We start from the raw sequence: 19,622 nt of genomic DNA, 5'->3' as shown, positions 1-19,622 counted from the left end.
TGTAGAACAGTAATTTCATAATTCTTCATTTTCCACTCGTTCCTTTGACTTAATCAACATGTCAATTCTTTATGAATCAAATGATACAATTCTTCATTACGAAGCTTTTCACCTTATGTTTCAAACACATTTTTCAATAAACTTTTAGCCCATGAAATTTTCTGATAAAAGATAAAATGTCGATTTATATACTATGATATATGTATATTACGATTAAACCTCAATTTTTTCTAACCACTGAATTTTTTTTGTGAAAGAAAAAATTGTGAAGATTTTATTTATTGACATCAAATAATCTCTATTAGGTAGTGTCATTTACAAAAAACATAAAAAGGTTTTTTTGTAAAACCTCAAATTTTTTCAATGACTTAAATTTTGTCACTTTTAGGTTTTTTCAATAAAAATATGGGGTATTTTGATATTCATCCACTCAAAGAAAAATCTCGAATATTACACGAAACTTCAAAGAATGGATGGTATTTTATAACAGTATTATCAAGTCTCCAAGATTTTCAAGCTCAAAATATTGTTAACAAATATCCTCACGTTTTTCATGATAAAAATCGAAATTCCAATGGCATTTATCATTATTATCTCGAAGAGGATGCTTTTTATGATATGTATAACTCAGATAACTTTATTTTAAGCAAAGATAAATTCAAACAGTCCTATAATCTTACTTTTTCGAAATATCATAGCTACCATATTTTAGCACCATCTGAATGGAAGCCATTTGATACATGTGAATATCAATATCCTTACTACAACTGCCATTCAATTTCAGATGAAGACATTTTAAGAATTAATTCAGATCCTCATGTACAATATGTTTATGGTGATACCGATCCTGTCTTCCATAGCAGGTATACAGCTGGTTATATCGAGTCTGGATTAAATTATTTAGAATATGGAGAAGATGATCCACGTTTAATGGTTCCAAGACCACTTGAAGGTAAAGGATTAACAGGTGAGAACCAAATTGTCGGAGTTCTTGATTCAAACTTTGATTTTAATCATACTTTCTTTTATGACAGTAATCAGCCATATCCGAACTCCACAATAAACACAGACCATCGCAAAGTTGTACAATTAAGCAGTCTCAGCTCTTCTACAAGTACAGAAATGACTCATGGAACATTTATGGCCGGAATCGTCGTTGGCAATACAGGAAACAACAGCGACATGAGCAACCAATACGCTGGCTTCCTTCCGAAAGGCAAAATTCATGCAATGACGTTTCAAGGATTACCTGATCCAGCGAATATCATTACAACCGCTAATGAAACAGGCGCCAAAGTCATTTTAGCGCCTTTTGGAGTTATAAATAACATAAACTATGCCGATTCGTATGATACTGCCGCTTATAATAATCCTGAAACTTTATTTGTCATTTCAGCAGGCAATAATCAGATTATCGAATACCCAGGAGCATCAATTAACTCATTGACAGTTGCTACGTCCACATATCCTTCGTCAACTCTCGAATCTGGATCAGAAACAAATTATGTCCTTCAAAACGGCGAAACTCAAGTTATCTCGATCAGGCAACTCGGAAATCTTTCAGCTTACCAGACAACTTCGCCTTTGAAGAAGTATTATAACCTTCCAATTTCAGAAACAGACGAAGAAGGGGTAATTTACGTTGACAAGACCTGTTCAAATAGTCCTGCAACAAAAGCAACCCTTTACGTAGTGTTTAATGATACAGAATGCAATGTAAGTGAAAATTCTCCAACATGGCTCTTCAATTCTTCCGATTACGACAGTTTAATCGCTTTAGGAACAGCGTCCATCAACTTTACAAAGGGTGACCACCCTCAAAATGTCATTGCAACTCCTTCTGGCCCAACATTTGGAACTAATTTCAGAAAACCAGACCTTATTTCAAATGGCGAGTTCGAAATCAGTGCCAGAGCAAATGGGACATACACAGGAGACACATCTTCCTCTTCTTTGATGTCAATGTCTTTATCTTCTTCAATATCAGCGGCAAGTGTATCCGGATTAGCAGGTTTAGCACGTCAGTACTTCACAGACGGCTATTATCCAACAGGAGAACCAAATTCCGACAACAAATTAACTCCATCATCCAGTTTATTAAGAGCATGTCTTGTAAATGGTGCCAAAAGCCTCATATCCAAAGTTGTTGATAACACAGCTGGTTTTGGTGTTCCAAATCTCCAGAAATCCCTCGGATTTGACGGTTTGGGTGTCAGATTCATCGATAACATCAAGATGGATGCGAATGGACATGTTACTTTCAAGGTAACAACCACTAAGGAAGCAGATCTCAGTGTTACAATGGCTTATCTTGATAATGAACAATCCGAAACTACTCGATTGCGAACGATGACCTCCGACATCGATTTGGTTGTTGATTCTGATACACAATCATACATCGGTAACGATCTCGACGGAGGAATATCCGATGAACTTACAACAATCGAAAAAGTTCTAATTCAAAATGCACAACCGTCAACATATACGATACATTTATATTCCCAGCAACTCACTTTCCTTGATAAACTTCCGATCATATCTTTGGCCGTATCCGGCGGTTTTGACACATCAAATTACGTAATTAATCCATTGAATTTACAAAGAACCGATAACTCGAGTATCTGTCCTGTATGTTCATCCAATGGCGAATGCTCTGAAAATGGATATTGCGAGTGCAAAGACGGATATTATGGATATACTTGTTCAGCACAATACATTGATTTGAATTCTTCTGTTTCATCGAAAATTTATCAGATTTCTTCGAGAAAAGTTCAGTGGTTTAGAATCAGATCGAAGATAGAAACAGAAAGAATAACAAGAATAATGTATGCTGATACTGTATGGTATCCTTACAACGAAGTAATTCGTTTAAATGTCCAAGAAAAACCTTCTTTGCATTCTAAAACTTTCGCAAACGGTTTTGTTCAATTTAACGGTGATGCAAACTTATTAGGTTATTTGGTGTATGAAGATCCATTCGGAAATAAGTCTGTTGATTACTATCTAGGACTTTATGGGTTGAATTACAAGTTTAAGTTCGAATATTATTCGATACCTTACAGAACACCGGAAATTACTCCTTCTCCAACCGAAATAGTTACTCCAGGACCAACAGAGACTATTGAAATAACTCCTACTCCGTCAAATATTAGTGAAAACGGTCAAAAAGAAAATGATTCACAAAATACTAAAAACAGAGTAGATGTTATACCAATAGTTATTGGTGTCGTAGTAGGTGCAGTTGCTTTGGCCATAATAATCATTGTTGTGGCCATTTTCTTGAAGAAATACTACGTATTTGGTCAGAAATCTGACAGTGCTGATGTTAACTTCCCTAATATCGAAGAAGTACCAGCTACAGGAGCAACACAGGCTGCTCAATACATGTGGACAACCTCTGTAGAATCAGATTCCCTCGGATCAGATGATAATTCTAGTGATGAAGGAAAAGAATTAGGATTCTTTGTTGGACAACAAGAATGGTAATTAACCTTCTTTTATATTCTTTTTTTTCCATGTAAAAATAAAATTATTCATGTTATGCGATAAATTTTCTATTTCATATATCTACAAAAAAAAAAAAAAAAAAAAAAAAAAAAAAAAAAAAAAGGTAGTGGGGCTTCCAGGCACTTCGTGCCCTCTAGCCCTGAAGATGTTTAGTATAAATGAAGTTTTTATTCGGAAAATTGTTAGTCTTCTTGGTCGAAAACATTATATAATGTTTCACTTTTCACAAATTATATATGTTTTCATGTTTTGTCAAGACTTCTTCTTCGTAAATGTTTTGTCAAGACTTCTTCGTAAATGTTTTGTCAAGACTTCTTCGTAAATGTTTTGTCAAGACTTCTTCGTAAATGTTTTGTCAAGACTTCTTCGTAAATGTTTTGTCAAGACTTCTTCGTAAATGTTTTGTCAAGACTTCTTCTTCGTAAATGTTTTGTCAAGACTTCTTCGTAAATGTTTTGTCAAGACTTCTTCGTAAATGTTTTGTCAAGACTTCTTCTTCGTAAATGTTTTGTCAAGACTTCTTCGTAAATGTTTTGTCAAGACTTCTTCGTAAATGTTTTGTCAAGACTTCTTCGTAATGAGTGTAAATGACCAAAAATAATGTTTAGGTGAAGAGGTGAGATGTCACCTGTTTTCTCACCTCATTTCTCACCCGTTGAATTTTCATGAAATTTACACCAAAAATAATGTTTAGGTGAAGAGGTGAGATGTCACCTGTTTTCTCACCTCATTTCTCACCTCTTGAATTTTCATGAAATTTACACAGAATTCAATAAAAATAATGTTTAGGTGAAGAGGTGAGATGTCACCTGTTTTCTCACCTAATTTTTCACCCGTTGAATTTTCATGAAATTTACACCAAAAATATACTACTAGGGTCATTTACGAAGAAATCTCAACAAAGTCTTTACGAAGAAGTCTTAACAAAGTCTTTACGAAGAAGTCTTAACAAAGTCTTTACGAAGAAGTCTTGACAAAACATTTACGAAGAAGTCTTAACAAAGTCTTTACGAAGAAGTCTTAACAAAGTCTTTACGAAGAAGTCTTAACAAAGTCTTTAACGAAGAAATTCATGAAAATTCAAGAGGTGAGAAATGAGGTGAGAAAACAGGTGACATCTCACCTCTTCACCTAAACATTATTTTTGGTCATTTACGAAGAAGTCTTAACAAAGTCTTTACGAAGAAGTCTTGACAAAGTCTTTACGAAGAAGTCTTAACAAAGAAGTCTTGACAAAGTCTTTACGAAGAAGTCTTAACAAAGTCTTTACGAAGAAATTCATGAAAATTCAACGGGTGAGAAATGAGGTGAGAAAACAGGTGACATCTCACCTCATATGTCCTTACTGAAAAGTATGTGTTCCATCTGTCAAAAGGCCGCTTTTTAACTTCACTTAAAATGCCACGTAGCTACGTAAGAATATACGTAAGAGGAAGAGAGCATTGAAACATCCAATAGTAAGACTAACACCACAACAACAGTTGCAACAACAATTATGAATGACCCCACTATGTTGCAACAAATGTCAAGCAATCCTATGCTTTTAAACCGAGTTGTGTGGTGCACAGAGTGGAGGTTTAAGAGCGGCACTTTTAGCGAAAATGGCAGGCTATGGTGGAGCTGCAGACGGAACAGCCTATAACCCTCAAAGTCAAATGAATTTGAGTTCACTCAAAAATCAAATAACAGATGTCAAAAAGTCAAACATAGACATACAGAAGCAAATAAGTGAAAACGAAAAGAAACTAGAATATGACAGACACACAAAGAAACTCAATGAGTTAAACGTAGAGAAAAAGAAGAAAGAAGAACAACTGAAAAGAACTAAGTACAGAGCAATATGCGAAAAAGTGTCAGAAAGGCAGCAGAAGTAGCAAAATGGAACAAGATGTTTTAAATTTGAAAAACCATACTACTCAATATAAAGTTGAAAGATGAAGAAATAAAACAAAAAGCCTGAAGACATATATGGATAGCGATGAGTATAAAAAGAAGTTGAAGCAATGTAAAGGCAGAAAACTTTTACAGTTGCAAAACCAAACCGTACAGTATGAAAACTTAGCACAAGAGTAAAAATAATAGGGACGCAGCCATGCAAAAGGCATGAAAAGCGGCAGTATATAAAAGCTAACAATGACTGGTTAGATGCCAAGCCAACGCTAAAGCAGCCCAGCTTATAGGGTCAATAAGGACAAAAATACAAGCGGATGAAGACAGTTCAAATGAAGCTTTAACAAATGCTGACTTTAAGAACGCCTTCGAAGCTCTTCATAGTAAGGTGAAACTAGTGAACGACTTCTCATCTGGAAAGAAACTGAAGTCTGAAGGTTTCGACAACGAGTTAAGAGAAGTAGCACAAAATATGACGAAAATAACAGATGCAGCAACGAGACAGGCAGTTCAAAGTGCCTATGACGCCGTTAGAGCAACTGTTGTGGAAAGTCAAGAAAAAGAGTTACAACAGACCAAAACAGACCTAGTAAATGCTTTCTTAAGAACGAAAAGTCAGGTAGGACATTATGCTGCAGATGGAACATATGTGCGCAGCTGGTGGAACTTATATACACCAACCTCCAAGAGAAGCACCTGCACCAGGACTACCTAGAACATTTACATCGTCCACATGGACACAGACACAGGCATGCACAACAACCAGCACAACAACCACCTCCACAACCAGCACAACAACCAACAACACAACAACCAACAGTTCAAAACCCTGCACAACAACAACCACAAACAGAGCAAGGACATAAAAGAAGTAGAGAACAAGGAAACCAAGAATTCTTAAAAATGCTTAAAGAAGAGTGTGGTTTCCCAGATACTGTTGACTTTAGTGACAGATATAAAGAAGCTATTAGAAAGTTCAAGGATGGAAATACTGACCCGAACCTATTTAGCTTTATGGCTCAGCACCAAAACGGATATAATCTCAAACCTGGAAAATACAAGCTCGCTAAGGGATATGATTTAATAGCATATCATCCAAATGACATGGATGAATTTACTCGCGATATTTGATGTCAGAGCTAAATGACAATTCAACTTTCGTCATGAAACGCGTAAAAATAGAGACGGAACGAAAGAACAAAAGCTTATGAATGCGGATGACGTAGATAGGAAATTGTTGAAAACGGTCTCGGAATATATGAAATGCCAGCAGATGAGGTACAAGAAACTCCACAGGAAGAAGTTCAGATACAACCAGACATGGAAGAAATAGTTCAGCAACAACAGCTAGAAGAGCCTGAAGGAAACGAACAAGTCACTCCTTTGGAAACTAACTTCACAGAACTAGATGAAGATTTGGAACACAGCCGAAAATCTTGACCCTCAACAAGAGTATGAGGTGAATATGGAATCTTTCCAAGAGTCTAAAAAAAATTCGGCTGACATAGTAGAAGAATATCGAAAAATGTTTGCCGACATACAAAAGACTCCAACACCAGATGAAAATATCCAGCATAGAATGGAAGAACTGAAAAAAAATGTACACAAATACAACAACCCTTTTTACTTACGAGCATTTAACGTTCAATCTTCGGATGAACTCGGTGAAGATAAAAGGTTAAATTTCAACAAAACATATAAAAATGAAACATTGTTTAAAGTTCATTCAGAACCTAACCAAGATGGAAACAAACCTACTTTTGTTTCTGCAGACTATGGAACTACAATGAGATGGGGTCATAAAGCTAACCCGGATAGGTGGTTCATAAACTTACAACCACAATTCCAAGAAGTTGTAGACGCAATGGAAGTGAATGGTGAACCAGATATAGCTGGTATTTTCAGCGCGGCTTTAATGCCATTGAAAGATATGAAAGATGCAGATATTTTGAACCAGTATGAAATGAACATGGCTGATGGAAATATAACACCTGACGTTCTAAAACATTTATCTCAAAGAACTACACAGAACCATAAAGATGGTATATTTGGTGAAGAGTTTAGAAAGAAAGTTAGGGAGGGAGAAGGAAGAGAACCTATTGTACATGACCTTGCAAACGAAAGTTTACAAAATGTCATAAAAACTTACTTTGCAGACGATGAATCGAGAAGGGATGAATATTTAAGAAAACTCAAATGGACAGTACCAAATGAAATGTTAGTATTGAAAAACATGTTCCTTGACAAAATAAAACCAACTACAGAAATAAACGACGCAAGACTGAAAGATTGGGTAAAAGCTTTCCCATTCACAAAAGATATAGTTGGTAACATGGAAAGAAAACCAGAATGGCTACAAAAACATATATTTGGAAACGAGCTTATTCCATATGGACAGGCACTGTTTGAAGCGCTTGAACCGGAAACTCAGGAAAGAGTCATGCAAACAATACGCGAAGACTCAAATACAAACTATGACAAAATCTTTCTAGGATATAGGTTACCTGAGATGGGCGACCAGAGCCCAAAGGCAAAAAGGACATGGGAAATTTACAACATACTAGGTGAACATGAGGCAAAGATGCAACAACTTGAAGCAGAGGGCAAGTTACCAAAAGCGACACCAAAGAAGAAGAGAAGAACAAAGTGAAAATAGTGAAGAAGTAACTTCATCTAGTGAAAGTAGTGGCAATGAAGGAAAAAGAAGAGTTAAAAACTCAGTCAGGAAGAAAGTAAAGCTTGGTCCGAGTGGGTTCTATTATGACACATAAATCCAACTATTCTATATTTTTACACATATGAAATGTACGCCGCTCAGAATATAACGCCAACAGTTTTGGATGCCATGAACGGAAATGTTTCCGAATGGTATAACGAATGCGACAATGCCATTAGAAGGTCAGAAATAGTTCCTGGAACTTACGAATATACAACTGCTGTTTCTTATGGAAACGTAGGTGAGTTTGGAGAAGGTTCTTCAACAACAGTAGATATTGCTTGCGACAGGTTTCATATAATTTCTATTGACAACTCTTTCTTATACGTGGAACAAGACATTGAAATAAAACCTTCTGCCAAGTTGTCTGACAAGAAAGGTTGCAATGGAATTTTCTATGTCGGATACCAATATGCTCCAGAAGTTTTCATGGGATATAAGATATATTCTAACTCTGACTTAGTTCAAACAGTAACATGGGCAAACTATGAATGGTTCGCTTTGAGAAACTCAGTACAACCACAAGCTAGAGAACAAACAGACCAGTATGCAACTATTGAGAAAATAAGAAGACTTGACCCTAACGTTCCAGGAGTTTATGTTAACCTTTCTGGACAAACTGCAGCAGCAGTAACCAAAATAAAACTGAAACTTAGAGTTCTTTGTCATCTTTCCTCATCTTCAGGTTTTTAAGATACTTGCCAAACTGGGCAGGAAAATTTCTATCGAACTTACTCCAAGCAAAAATAACTTAGTCATTGCACCAACACAAGACCCATTCACTCTTACAGAAGTAGTGGGAAAAATAAAATGTCATTCGCCGACTTTTGCAAAAACAAAGTTGACTTAGACTTTGGTTTCTCAAACCTCAACACTGAAGTAAACTATTATTTCAATGCTGCTGGAGATGCTTGGGACCAGTTAAGTTCACATGCGAAAAGTTTGAATGCAAGAGAATAGAAAGCAGACTTGCAGTCCTATAGTTGGACCCAGATATTTCAAAATGCTTTAGCTGCCCAATATATTGCAGTTCCACTTATGTTCCCTATACACCAAATATCTGTCAAAGACTTTGCAGGTGAAGTTGGAAACCAAAGTGCTGACCCAGGTGCAAGAACAGATATTGCTTTAACAACTGCAATGAAACATGCAGATACTATGTTTGTACTGTTCAGACGAACTATAAATGACTATTCTTGTTTCTACAACCCCGGTATTAAATATCATATAAACATAGATGGCAAATATTATCCAAGAGAAGAATATTCCACAGTTGAGGATATGAGGTCATACAACTTGACATTAGATGCTATGAACTTTAACAACAACTTCACAACAACCATTAACCCTGAAATGCAAAGTTCTATTATGCCATATGTGAAAGTATGGACTCATACAGGAAGTCAAAAAAACTCAATATACAAATGGAGACCGTTCAAACTTTTGGCTTGGCATTCCATTTGCTGACTCAGAAGACTTTATGGGTGGTATTTCAACTGTTGGTACTGTACAAATACAATATACTGGTGACAGAGACGGTCCAGATGAACTGAGAGCAAAGAAGTTTACAAAACCAATAGCACTTTTCACGGAAGATGCTCTTTTGAAGATTCGTTCGATGAAACCTGCTGGGGCTCCTCAGATTGGCATAACGACAGCTTCCATCGAGCAGATTTTGGCAGCAGGTCAGTAAGTTGTTCTTGAACTGACTTCTCTCCGTCAAATATTGACAGTACGCCAGTTTTGACATAATATTGTATTATAAACTTACCTTTAGAAATATCTGTAAGTTTTGTTGTTATTTTTGTCAACGTCAAGAACTTTCACCATTTCAGTTATACCAACTTTCTTTGCTTTATGAAAATATTTTGGTTCAGCAAAGACTGCTATTCTATAACATTTTCCATTGTTTGTGTAAAGAACTATTCTATCAATGAACTTGTATTGTTTGTGTGTGTAAACTTTGTTCTGCTTCAATTCAATAAGATATCCGAATACGTCCATCTTTTTATTCTAAGTAAAATGTCATTTCCGAAAAATAGAAGCGTAAGTGTTTCAAAAGGTTTAATGGCGGTGGCAGACGTGAAGTTAAATTCACCAACTCAAACAAACAGTCAAAGTGTTGTTGTCAATGTCAAAGAAAGAGATGTTGAAGTGGGGAAACCATACGAAGACGAAGATGGTATAACAATAGTTCCTGTAAAAGAACCAACATATCCTGAAGTTAGCAGAGAGTTAAGTTCTGTTGCAGATATTCGAAACGACTACCAACAACTTAAAGACAAACTTAAAACTCAGGAGAAGATTTGTCAAGCTTTAGGTATAATGTTAAACTTGGTCGAACACAACCCTGTAAAAGTGAACTCATATGTCATCGCACCTCATGAAATTTTGAAAGAACTATTGAAACTTTTGACAGAGGCAGACGATATAAACATCAAAGAAATAGAACCCGACATTGCTTGCTGTGGTGTTTCATACAATGTCATTGACAAGATATACGTTATGAAAGGAGGTGAAACGTTGAACTTAAAATATAGTTTCCCAGACGTCATAAAAATATTTGACGACCACAACATTTCATTAAAGTTTGTTTGCTAAGTAAATGGCAGAAGACATAATGGTTTATACTATTACGACTAAAAACCCTGAGTCATATAATTCTATAACAACAAACTTACAAAGTCCTCAAGGACGATATTGTAAACTGACCTTAAACACGATGACGACTAAAGCCTGTTTTGCTCTTTTGACACCAGAAGATTTTATTGTTGTGAATGGTAAAAAATACTCCTTTGAAGATACTTACTCAGATATACCACCAACAGGTTTTGTTGACTTATTTAATACTTTACGTACGAGTGTAACATGTGCTGCAACTAGAGCAGGTTTCATTATGTTTGGATGTCCGACTGAGTTTACTATAAACGATATGAGCTATATATACAAAACTTATTCTGGTTTTACTACCAACAGTTTCCTATAACAGGAAAAGGTGTCATACAAGGAATGTCTATTCCATTGACATTAAGCACACCAATCTTATATATTGTTTCAAACTTAGGTTCAAAGTGCTATTCGAATGTCGACAGAAACTATTATGACCAAAAGATACTTATGCGTATAAACAATACTTTCTCTGCTGGTTTGCCTATTGTTCATTCGAATGCAGAGTTTTCAGCTTTAGTGAACTCAAACACTTTAGCAAACATAAACTTAACCTTAGTTGACGCAAACTTTGTTCCTGTAAAACTTTTATGTCCTATGTATTTGTCAATGACGGCAGAAAGTTTCGAATTGGAAGATGCAACTGGTGAAAGTATTGTATTACAAGAACAACTTCAACAACAAATAGCTCAAGAACAACAAATGCAACAAATGGAACAACAAAGTCAAGAATAAAAAAATAATATTTTTTTTATTTTATAAAAAGTACAGAATAGATGTTTCAGATTTTTTGACTTCCAAGCATTCAGAAATATGTGTCCATTTAGAGACTATAACAAAGCAGTCGAGAATTTGAAACGTTTAGTCATTTATGTTGACTCTGCCCCAGAATGTTATGTTATGAAAGAATGGGATGTTGTCTTTAACAAACCAAGAGCAACAATAGTGTCTGAACAAAGAATGTAGACAGAAACTTAAGAAAATAAAAGTTGTACAAGTTGGCATGAAGATGTTAGATGCTTGGGATATCTTATTGTCAAAACTTGAAGATTTTTCAGTTCGAGGTATAAAGTTTTATACACCTTCTCCAAACTTCTATTCTATCTTCACTGGATATAAATACGAACAAGTAGAATGGAAAGAAAATATTATAGAAGCTTGGTTAGACCATGTCAAAGAAATTATATGCAATGGAAGCGAAAAGGTTTATGAGTATATCTTATGTTGGTTTGCAAACATCTTACAACATCCAAGTGCTAAGAATGAAACTGCTCTCATTATAATTGGAAAACAAGGAACAGGTAAGAACACATTCTTTACAGATATTTTGTGCAAACTGTTAGAGGGCTATTCGAACCCGAATATGACAAACATAGAAAACATCTGCGGTAAATTTAACTCCTCAATAGAGAATATGAAACTTATAGTTTGCAATGAACTTCAAAGTATAGATACAACAAAAGTTTTAAACTCAGATGCTTTGAAGAGTCTTATAACAGACAAAGTTGGAGTTGTTGAAAGAAAATATAAAGACCAAAGAGTTTGTGAAAATGTTGCAAACTTCATTATGGTTTCAAACAATGTTGTTCCGATGAAGTTAGAAAGTTCTGACAGAAGATATGTAGTTGTCAGAACGTCAGATTCTCATATGCAAGATACAGAATATTTTGACGACTTAGCAGAAACTTTGACATCTGACTTTTACAACCACTTGTTCTCATATTTTATGACATTAGATATTTCAAAGTTCAATCCAAGACAAATTCCACATACCGAAGAAAGACAAACATTGTTAGAAGCAAACAAGAGTGTTTATGAACTGTTTATAGATGAGACTAACTTTGAGTGTTTAGATGAAAGGTCATTGTACGATGAATATAAACAATATTGCCAAGAGTATGGTTATATGACAGCGTCTAAACGAACATTCTTGGCAAATGTCAAAAATCTTTTAGATGTTCAGAACGGCGTATATACAAAGAAAAATTTTTCTGAGTAAATTTAAAAAAAATATTTTTTTATCCGATAGAAAAGATGACGAAATTCATCTCAGTAAATAAGTACATGACAGAAGTCAAAGAAGAACTAGACCCATTCGCTTATTTGAATGTTTACTTCTACCATTTTGAAAAGTCTTCATTCAGCAAAGTTTGGAACATCGAACCAGTTAAGTTTGCTATTGTGACTAAAAATGGTGCGAAATTTGAAGACTTAGACATAGAAGGTTTGTTAGCAGTCAAAGAAAATTTTGACAGAAGGTTTTCAAACCTTAAAGAAGGCAAAGCATACAAACTTGTTATACCTTATGAACCAAGAAAGCAGACGACTATGAATATTATGAGTCTAAGATAGTTGAAGTTCAAGGTAAATTGGGTAAAAAGATTTTAGAGTCTAAGCCGGTGTTTGCTCCTAAAGAGGAAGAGAACATTGACATTGACCCAGAAATGTTCTAAAAATAAAATTTTATTTTTACATGTCAAATTTCTTTTTCTCTGGAACTGGTTCAGGTTCTTTCTTCTCTTCTTCTACTTTCTTTTCTTTCTTTTCTTCTTCTTCTTTCTGGTGGAGTTATGTCAAATTTGGCGCAACTATATTTATGTAAAAGTTCTTTGTCCTTTAATAGCTCATCTATTCTGTTTTCTATTTCATCTTCAAGAACAGCGCATGTGTCTTCTTTGCATTCTAAGAACTTTTGTTGGACTTCATCTCTCCAAGAGGCGTCATCTCTGTCAACAAGTCTGTCATTGACAAACTTAAAGACTTCTCTGCTTAATGTTTTATGGTTCTTGTCATATTCCCAGAAACAGAACTTTAGAACAAATTCACCTTTCTTGTTTACACTATGTAAGATTTTATGGTCTACAGATGTTTTGCTGTCGAAAAGCTTGTCTCGAATATAGATAGCGAAATCGCTAGACATTTCCTAAAAGATAAAATTTTTAATTTTTCTAAAAATATGTTAGAAAAAAAGTTTGCTGACATTGACAAGAAATTTGAGAATGTTTTAAACAAGAACAAGAGGAAGTTAGAAAATGCTCAGATAAAACCCATACATGACAAGTTCCTATTTGCTCAGAATGGTATAACAGGTCTAATCGCACCACCTGGGTCGGGCAAGACTTTCACTTATCTTAAAATGGCTGCACAACAACAAGAACTAGATGAGAAGAACCCATTCTATGAGTTAGTAGTCATTTGCAGTACTTCTGGTCAATTTGACCAAACCGTAAATTCGTTCAAAGATATTATAAAAAAGTCTAAGTTAGTATGTATAAAGGATACTGAGTTGTTAGATTGGATAAAGAAGTACCAAAGAAGAGTTTTGAAGTATAATGCTATAAATGAGTATATAAATTCTAAGTTCAAAGACCCAAATGAGGAAATGCAGAGAATATTAGAGAAGAAACACTTCAGAAACAAACAGAAAGAGATAGAATACATTTCGAAGAAATTGCAATCTTACGATTGGAAGACTTACCCTCATAGATGTCTTCTTATCTTAGATGACTTTGCTTCTCATCCTTTGTTAAAGAATAGAGAACAAGATATGTGTCGAATTCTTAAGAAGCTCAGACACTTTAACATCTCAGTTGTCATTTGTGTACAGACAGCAAAGAGTTTAAGTAAGGATGTAAAGAGAATACTTACTGATATCATACTTTTCCCCGGATTGTCCGAAGACGATTTCATGGAACTTATGAAAGAGTCCATGGCAGGTAAGTTTGACAGACATGAACTATGGGAGAAGTACAAAGTCATACAAGACCCTCATACTTCTTTCAGAATTCATATCTACGCAAACAAAGTTCAAATTGTAAAAAGTCAAGCTTGAAAAATCTAAGTGTTTGAGTCTTAGTCTGTTGTGGTTCTGCAGCTTTCGGTTCTTCTGGCTTTGGAATGGACTCGGTTGGTGGTACGTCGGACATTGTCTTGAAACAATAAAAGACTTGTCTTGAAAAAGTAAAAGACTTGTCTTGAAACAATAAAAGACTTGTCTTGAAAAAGTAAAAGACTTGTCTTGAAAAAGTAAAAGACTTGTCTTGAAAAAGTAAAAGACTTGTCTTGAAAAAGTAAAAGACTTGTCTTGAAAAAGTAAAAGACTTGTCCTGAAAAAGTACGGGTATCGTCTTCAATCAAGACCACTGTTCTCAAATTTGAGAACTTTACACCAAAAAATTTCTTGAAAAATAACGGGTCTTGTCTTGAAAAAGTAAAAGACTTGTCTTGAAAAAGTAAAAGACTTGTCTTGAAAAAGTAAAAGACTTGTCTTGAAAAAGTAAAAGACTTGTCTTGAAAAAGTAAAAGACTTGTCTTGAAACAATGACCGACATAGACCCAGAAGGACTCGGACAAGACAATTTACCATCTAGAGCTACCTGAGCCATCTTTGGTGTCAAGCTTGAAAAATAAATGGTTCATTTACTCTACTTGTTTGAAGTTGTCAAAATACTCTGTTATTTTTTCCTTTAACAATGGCAAATCTTCTTTGAAGGTAAGTATTGTACAACCTTTCATATCATAGTGTGTTTGAGGTAACGTATCTTGAACTATTTGTTTCACATCTTCATTTGGTGTCATTGAAATCGGTAAGTTTTCGCGATAGAACCAATTTCTGTCAGATTTGTAAATCTTAGCAAGGTCGTAAAAGCTTTTGTTGTTTCTTCTGACTAAATGCAACATAACCATATCTTTATCTTCTTCATTTTCCATCTCTTCAGTATAAATCATATACTTATAGTTCTTTTCCTTTCCTTTTGGTACCGAACGTGGTATTCTTTTCTGAATGCTTTTGTCTTTTGCTTCAAGCTTGTTTTCCATCTCTTCACGTTCTTGTCTGTGAAGTTCGTCAAGAAGTTTACAAACATACCATGAATAGCGAGCTGAAGCCCATTGTGCCACATTATTTACGAGAAGTCTATGAACATAATATCCTCTCAAACCATTTGGCAATTTTTCACGATTTTCATAGAGTTTTGGCGACTGGGGTTTCCCTCCCACTCGCTGTTCTTCACTGTTTTCATAGAGTTTTGGCGACTGGGGTTTCCCTCCCACTCGCTGTTCTTCACTGTTTTCAGAAAAAAGTATGTCTCGCTGTGCTTCGCTCAAAAGTTCTTGTGTGCTTTGGTTCCTAAACCAGTCTTTAGGAACCTTAGTATCTGGTGCAAAACAAGCCGTCAAAATACTTTGCATTTGGTACATATCGTCTTTGACCGAACGAATGAGACGGAGTTGTTTGTTAAACTGAACCCATTCATATTCTTCATTTATAGCTTCATGGACTATAACTGTTGTTGTGTTCTCTGTTGTTGACATATCTGTCTTTACATACAAAATAAAAAAATAAATAAAAATAAAACTAACTTTATTTTTTCTATCTTAAGGAAATTCATGAATTTTGTTGCTGAATTCAATAAAAATAATGTTTAGGTGAAGAGGTGACATCTCACCCGTTTTCTCACCTGTTTTCTCACCTCGTGAATTTTCATGATTTCTTCGTATATGTTTTGTCAAGACTTCATCGTACATTCTTTGTCAAGACTTCTTCGTATATGTTTTGTCAAGACTTCATCGTAATGAGCGTAAATCAGACAAAAATAATGTTTAGGTGAAGAGGTGACATCTCACCCGTTTTCTCACCTGTTTTCTCACCTCTTGAATTTTCATGATTTCATCGTATATGTTTTGTCAAGACTTCTTCGTATATGCTTTGTCATGATTTCATCGAAACTAAACGTATATGTTTTGTCAAGACTTCTTCGTAATGAGCGTAAATCAGACAAAAATAATGTTTAGGTGAAGAGGTGACATCTCACCTGTTTTCTCACCTGTTTTCTCACCCAAGTTATTTTTTAAATTTTGTGAAAACTCAACGGTTTGACACATGCCCTAAAAATTATTTTACTCAGAATTTTGTTGCTGAATTCAGCAAAAAATAATGTTTAGGTGAAGAGGTGACATCTCACCCGTTTTCTCACCTCTTTTCTCACCTGTTATTTTATAAGCGTTTTACATGAATTGTACGATGTATATTTGAAATCCTAAACAGTTTTGTAGCTTCTATTTCTTCGCTGAGGATATCGAATGTTTTAACTATGCCGAAAGTTTCTTTATACTTCTTCTTGACGTCAGATAATAGGAAATCTTCTGCTGTTGGATAGTTTTTGTTCAGAAATGCTAACATATCCATTTTATTTTCTGCTGGTTTTTCTGCTTCTTTCTTTAAGTCTGCATAGTCGTTTCGCATACGTTCTATCTCTTTGACGGAGTAGTTATATTTCCTCATTGCTGCTTTACATTTAGAACATTGCGGATTCATTTTTGCGTTATATTCTGAAACCTTACCTGCTAAAACAACCAAGGCGTCAATTGCTCTCTTCATCAAACATAGCGGGTCTTATTTGTTCGTTCCATACCTTACCCCTACTATCTTTATCTCTTATTTCCCATACACATTTTGCAACTAATGAAACAAAGTTGTCGTAGGTCTTAAATTCTTCAGATTTGTAAAGGTCAGAGATGTTCTTATATACCATGTCGCAATCTTTGTCCATAACCTTATGGTTGCAATGAAAACCAAGGAATTCATAATTTACCTTTCGTATGAACTTCTTTATTTCTACTGAGTCAGTTGGTTTCACTTCAATTTCGTCAAATTCGGGAATAGTGAGTTTTTGCTGCTGAATTTCAGGCAATTTGGGTAAATGGTCAATAATGTCCTGCATTTCATAAAGATATTCTTCATTTGTTTCATCCTGTGCGGTACAGTCTAAATTACTTGTTAAAAGTTCTTGCTTTATCTTCTGGATTTCTGTTTCGAAAGTATATGAAGAAGGAATGAAGTTTTTCATTTCTACCAACATTGACGTAGGATTCATGACTAGCGAGTTTGGTGCTGTAGTTGTTTGAATTGTTGTTGTGCCGATTGTTGAAATCATATCTTTTATACAAAATAAAAAAATAAAATAAAAAATAAAACTAACTTTATTTTTTATTTCGGGAAAATTCATGAGGTGAGAAAAGAGGTGAGAAAACGGGTGAGATGTCACCTCTTCACCTAAAATATATTTTTGGGTCATTTACGCTCATTACGATGAAGAAGTTTTGACAAAACATTTACGATGAAGAAGTTTCGACAAAACATTTACGAAGAAGTCTTGACAAAACATTTACGATGAAGAAGTTTCGACAAAACATTTACGATGAAATTCATGAAAATTCATGAGGTGAGAAAAGAGGTGAGAAAACAGGTGAGATGTCACCTCTTCACCTAAAATATATTTTTGGGTCATTTACACTCATTACGATGAAGAAGTTTTGACAAAACATTTACGAAGAAGTCTTGACAAAACATTTACGATGAAGAAGTTTCGACAAAACATTTACGATGAAGAAGTTTCGACAAAACATTTACGATGAAATTCATGAAAATTCATGAGGTGAGAAAAGAGGTGAGAAAACGGGTGAGATGTCACCTCTTCACCTAAACATTATTTTTACTGAATTTAGCAAAAATAAATGGTTCATTTACTCACAATATTTTTGTACAAAACGACCCCAAACTTTTAACTTCTTTTCTGCAGCTTCTAATGTTATCTTAGCGAGTTCATATTCTCTAAATTCTCTCTTTAAATCTTCTTGTTCCCATTGGTCTAGTTCGTATGGAGAATCTCTATAACCAGAACATATCTCACGTTCATGTTCTATTTGTTTTTCATGCATTTTTCTAACTTCTTCTTCAAACAAAGGTTTTGCATTCTCTACTGTATCTTCAAGTTCTTCTTCATCTAACTTCTCATGAACTTTCTTGTCTATGGAGTCCATAATTTTTCCAACTGCTATACAATATTTTGGAGAAGCCCACATTGCAATATAGTTTACGAGTCTTGGGTCTACATACATTCCTCTAACCTGTTTGATTTCATCCGGAATTCCTGCATGAATTTTGTATAAAAAGCAACCCGCTGTTTTCCGCGGGTTGGTATATTCTTCACAAAATGCCTTAAAATACTCTTCCCAGGACTTATTTTCCAACAACCTTCTAAAGTCTTTCCTAAACTGCTGACACATCTTTGTTGCATTTATATAACCATCCTTGTCTCTACGTAAGACTTCAATACCGTTGTAAGTGCCTTTTGTGAATGTTTCGCCATTAGATTTGTTCGTGAACGTTTTTGCTTCGACTGACATTTCTGTTCTTACAATAAAAATAAAAAAATATTTTTTGGTGGGACGTCGGACATTCGTTTGTGGCTTAACCGTCGGACCACAACGATAAAAATCTCTGCTACTAGCAGTACTGCTACTGACAGTAGCAGTACTTTTACTGACAGTAGCAGTACTTTTTCTGACAGTAGCAGTACTTTTACTGACAGTAGCAGTACTTTATCGTCGAAAACCCTCTCAAATTTTCCTTTTTACTGCTCCTAGCAGTACTTTTACTGCTCCTAGCAGTACTGCTACTGACAGTAGCAGTACTTTTTCTGACAGTAGCAGTACTTTTTCTGACAGTAGCAGTACTTTTTCTGACAGTAGCAGTACTTTTACTGACAGTAGCAATGGACAACATCGAGCCATTAGATGAGGCAATTTACCTAATTGAAATTAACGAGCTTGTTAAAGACTTCCTCAGGCAGAATGTAAAAGGCAAGCTTGTTAACTGTTGGATAACGGGAAGGGCTGCCTTGAATCTCGAGACTTCGACTGGAATTCCAATTCAAATACCAGACGGGACAGCCTACGATGGCATAAAGGACGCCAAAAGAGAAGCTCTTCTCAAGTTCTTTGCCAAGCGTCCTTGGATACTACTTCCAAACAGAGAGAGTCCAATTCCACGAATTATACA

At 35.1% G+C, this 19,622-nt stretch overlaps 6 protein-coding genes and 3 pseudogenes across 9 annotated transcripts, besides 2 other annotated features; 6 read left to right on the top strand and 3 right to left on the bottom strand.

Annotated features, from left to right (window-relative positions):
• Nucleotides 1–405: 405 nt before the first annotated feature.
• TVAGG3_0061560 (proprotein convertase-related family) lies at nt 406–3,547 on the top strand (the record flags this gene model as incomplete). Its single annotated transcript, XM_001321008.1, has 1 exon — nt 406–3,486. The coding sequence occupies one exon, from the start codon at nt 406–408 to the stop codon at nt 3,484–3,486; it is 3,081 nt and encodes a 1,026-aa protein (XP_001321043.1).
• Nucleotides 3,548–3,579: 32 nt separating this feature from the next.
• Nucleotides 3,580–3,680: a terminal%2Cinverted (terminal inverted repeat of Maverick-3 transposon ID:TVAGG3_0061410).
• Nucleotides 3,580–19,622: part of a mobile genetic element that runs on past the window's edge.
• Nucleotides 6,301–7,422, top strand: TVAGG3_0061550 (annotated as a pseudogene). The gene has a single exon. A coding segment is annotated over exon 1 (1,122 nt).
• TVAGG3_0061540 lies at nt 8,201–9,806 on the top strand (annotated as a pseudogene). The gene has a single exon. A coding segment is annotated over exon 1 (1,606 nt).
• Nucleotides 11,123–11,515, top strand: TVAGG3_0061530 (uncharacterized protein; the record flags this gene model as incomplete). The annotated part of the gene is made up of 1 exon (XM_051221405.1): nt 11,123–11,515. One exon carries the CDS (start codon nt 11,123–11,125, stop codon nt 11,513–11,515), a length of 393 nt encoding a protein of 130 aa, XP_051106391.1.
• Nucleotides 12,507–12,779, top strand: TVAGG3_0061520 (Poxvirus D5 protein-like family; the record flags this gene model as incomplete). Its single annotated transcript, XM_051221404.1, has 1 exon — nt 12,507–12,779. One exon carries the CDS (start codon nt 12,507–12,509, stop codon nt 12,777–12,779), a length of 273 nt encoding a protein of 90 aa, XP_051106390.1.
• TVAGG3_0061510 (protein of unknown function, DUF4106 family) lies at nt 13,737–14,612 on the top strand (the record flags this gene model as incomplete). Its single annotated transcript, XM_001321007.1, has 1 exon — nt 13,737–14,612. The coding sequence occupies one exon, from the start codon at nt 13,737–13,739 to the stop codon at nt 14,610–14,612; it is 876 nt and encodes a 291-aa protein (XP_001321042.1).
• Nucleotides 15,464–16,093, bottom strand: TVAGG3_0061500 (KilA, N-terminal/APSES-type HTH, DNA-binding family; the record flags this gene model as incomplete). The annotated part of the gene is made up of 1 exon (XM_001282999.1): nt 15,464–16,093. A coding segment is annotated over one exon (630 nt), but the record flags the coding sequence as incomplete, so codon positions are not given.
• TVAGG3_0061490 lies at nt 16,776–17,331 on the bottom strand (annotated as a pseudogene). Its single transcript has one exon. A coding segment is annotated over exon 1 (556 nt).
• Nucleotides 18,305–18,967, bottom strand: TVAGG3_0061480 (uncharacterized protein; the record flags this gene model as incomplete). Its single annotated transcript, XM_051221403.1, has 1 exon — nt 18,305–18,967. One exon carries the CDS (start codon nt 18,965–18,967, stop codon nt 18,305–18,307), a length of 663 nt encoding a protein of 220 aa, XP_051106389.1.

The sequence above is a fragment of the Trichomonas vaginalis genome, chromosome IV (assembly GCF_026262505.1).
Source record: "Trichomonas vaginalis G3 chromosome IV, whole genome shotgun sequence".
Classification (NCBI taxonomy): domain Eukaryota; phylum Parabasalia; order Trichomonadida; family Trichomonadidae; genus Trichomonas; species Trichomonas vaginalis.
The sequence above is the reverse complement of the archived record's forward strand: the minus strand, read 5'-3'. Positions and strand labels throughout refer to the sequence as shown.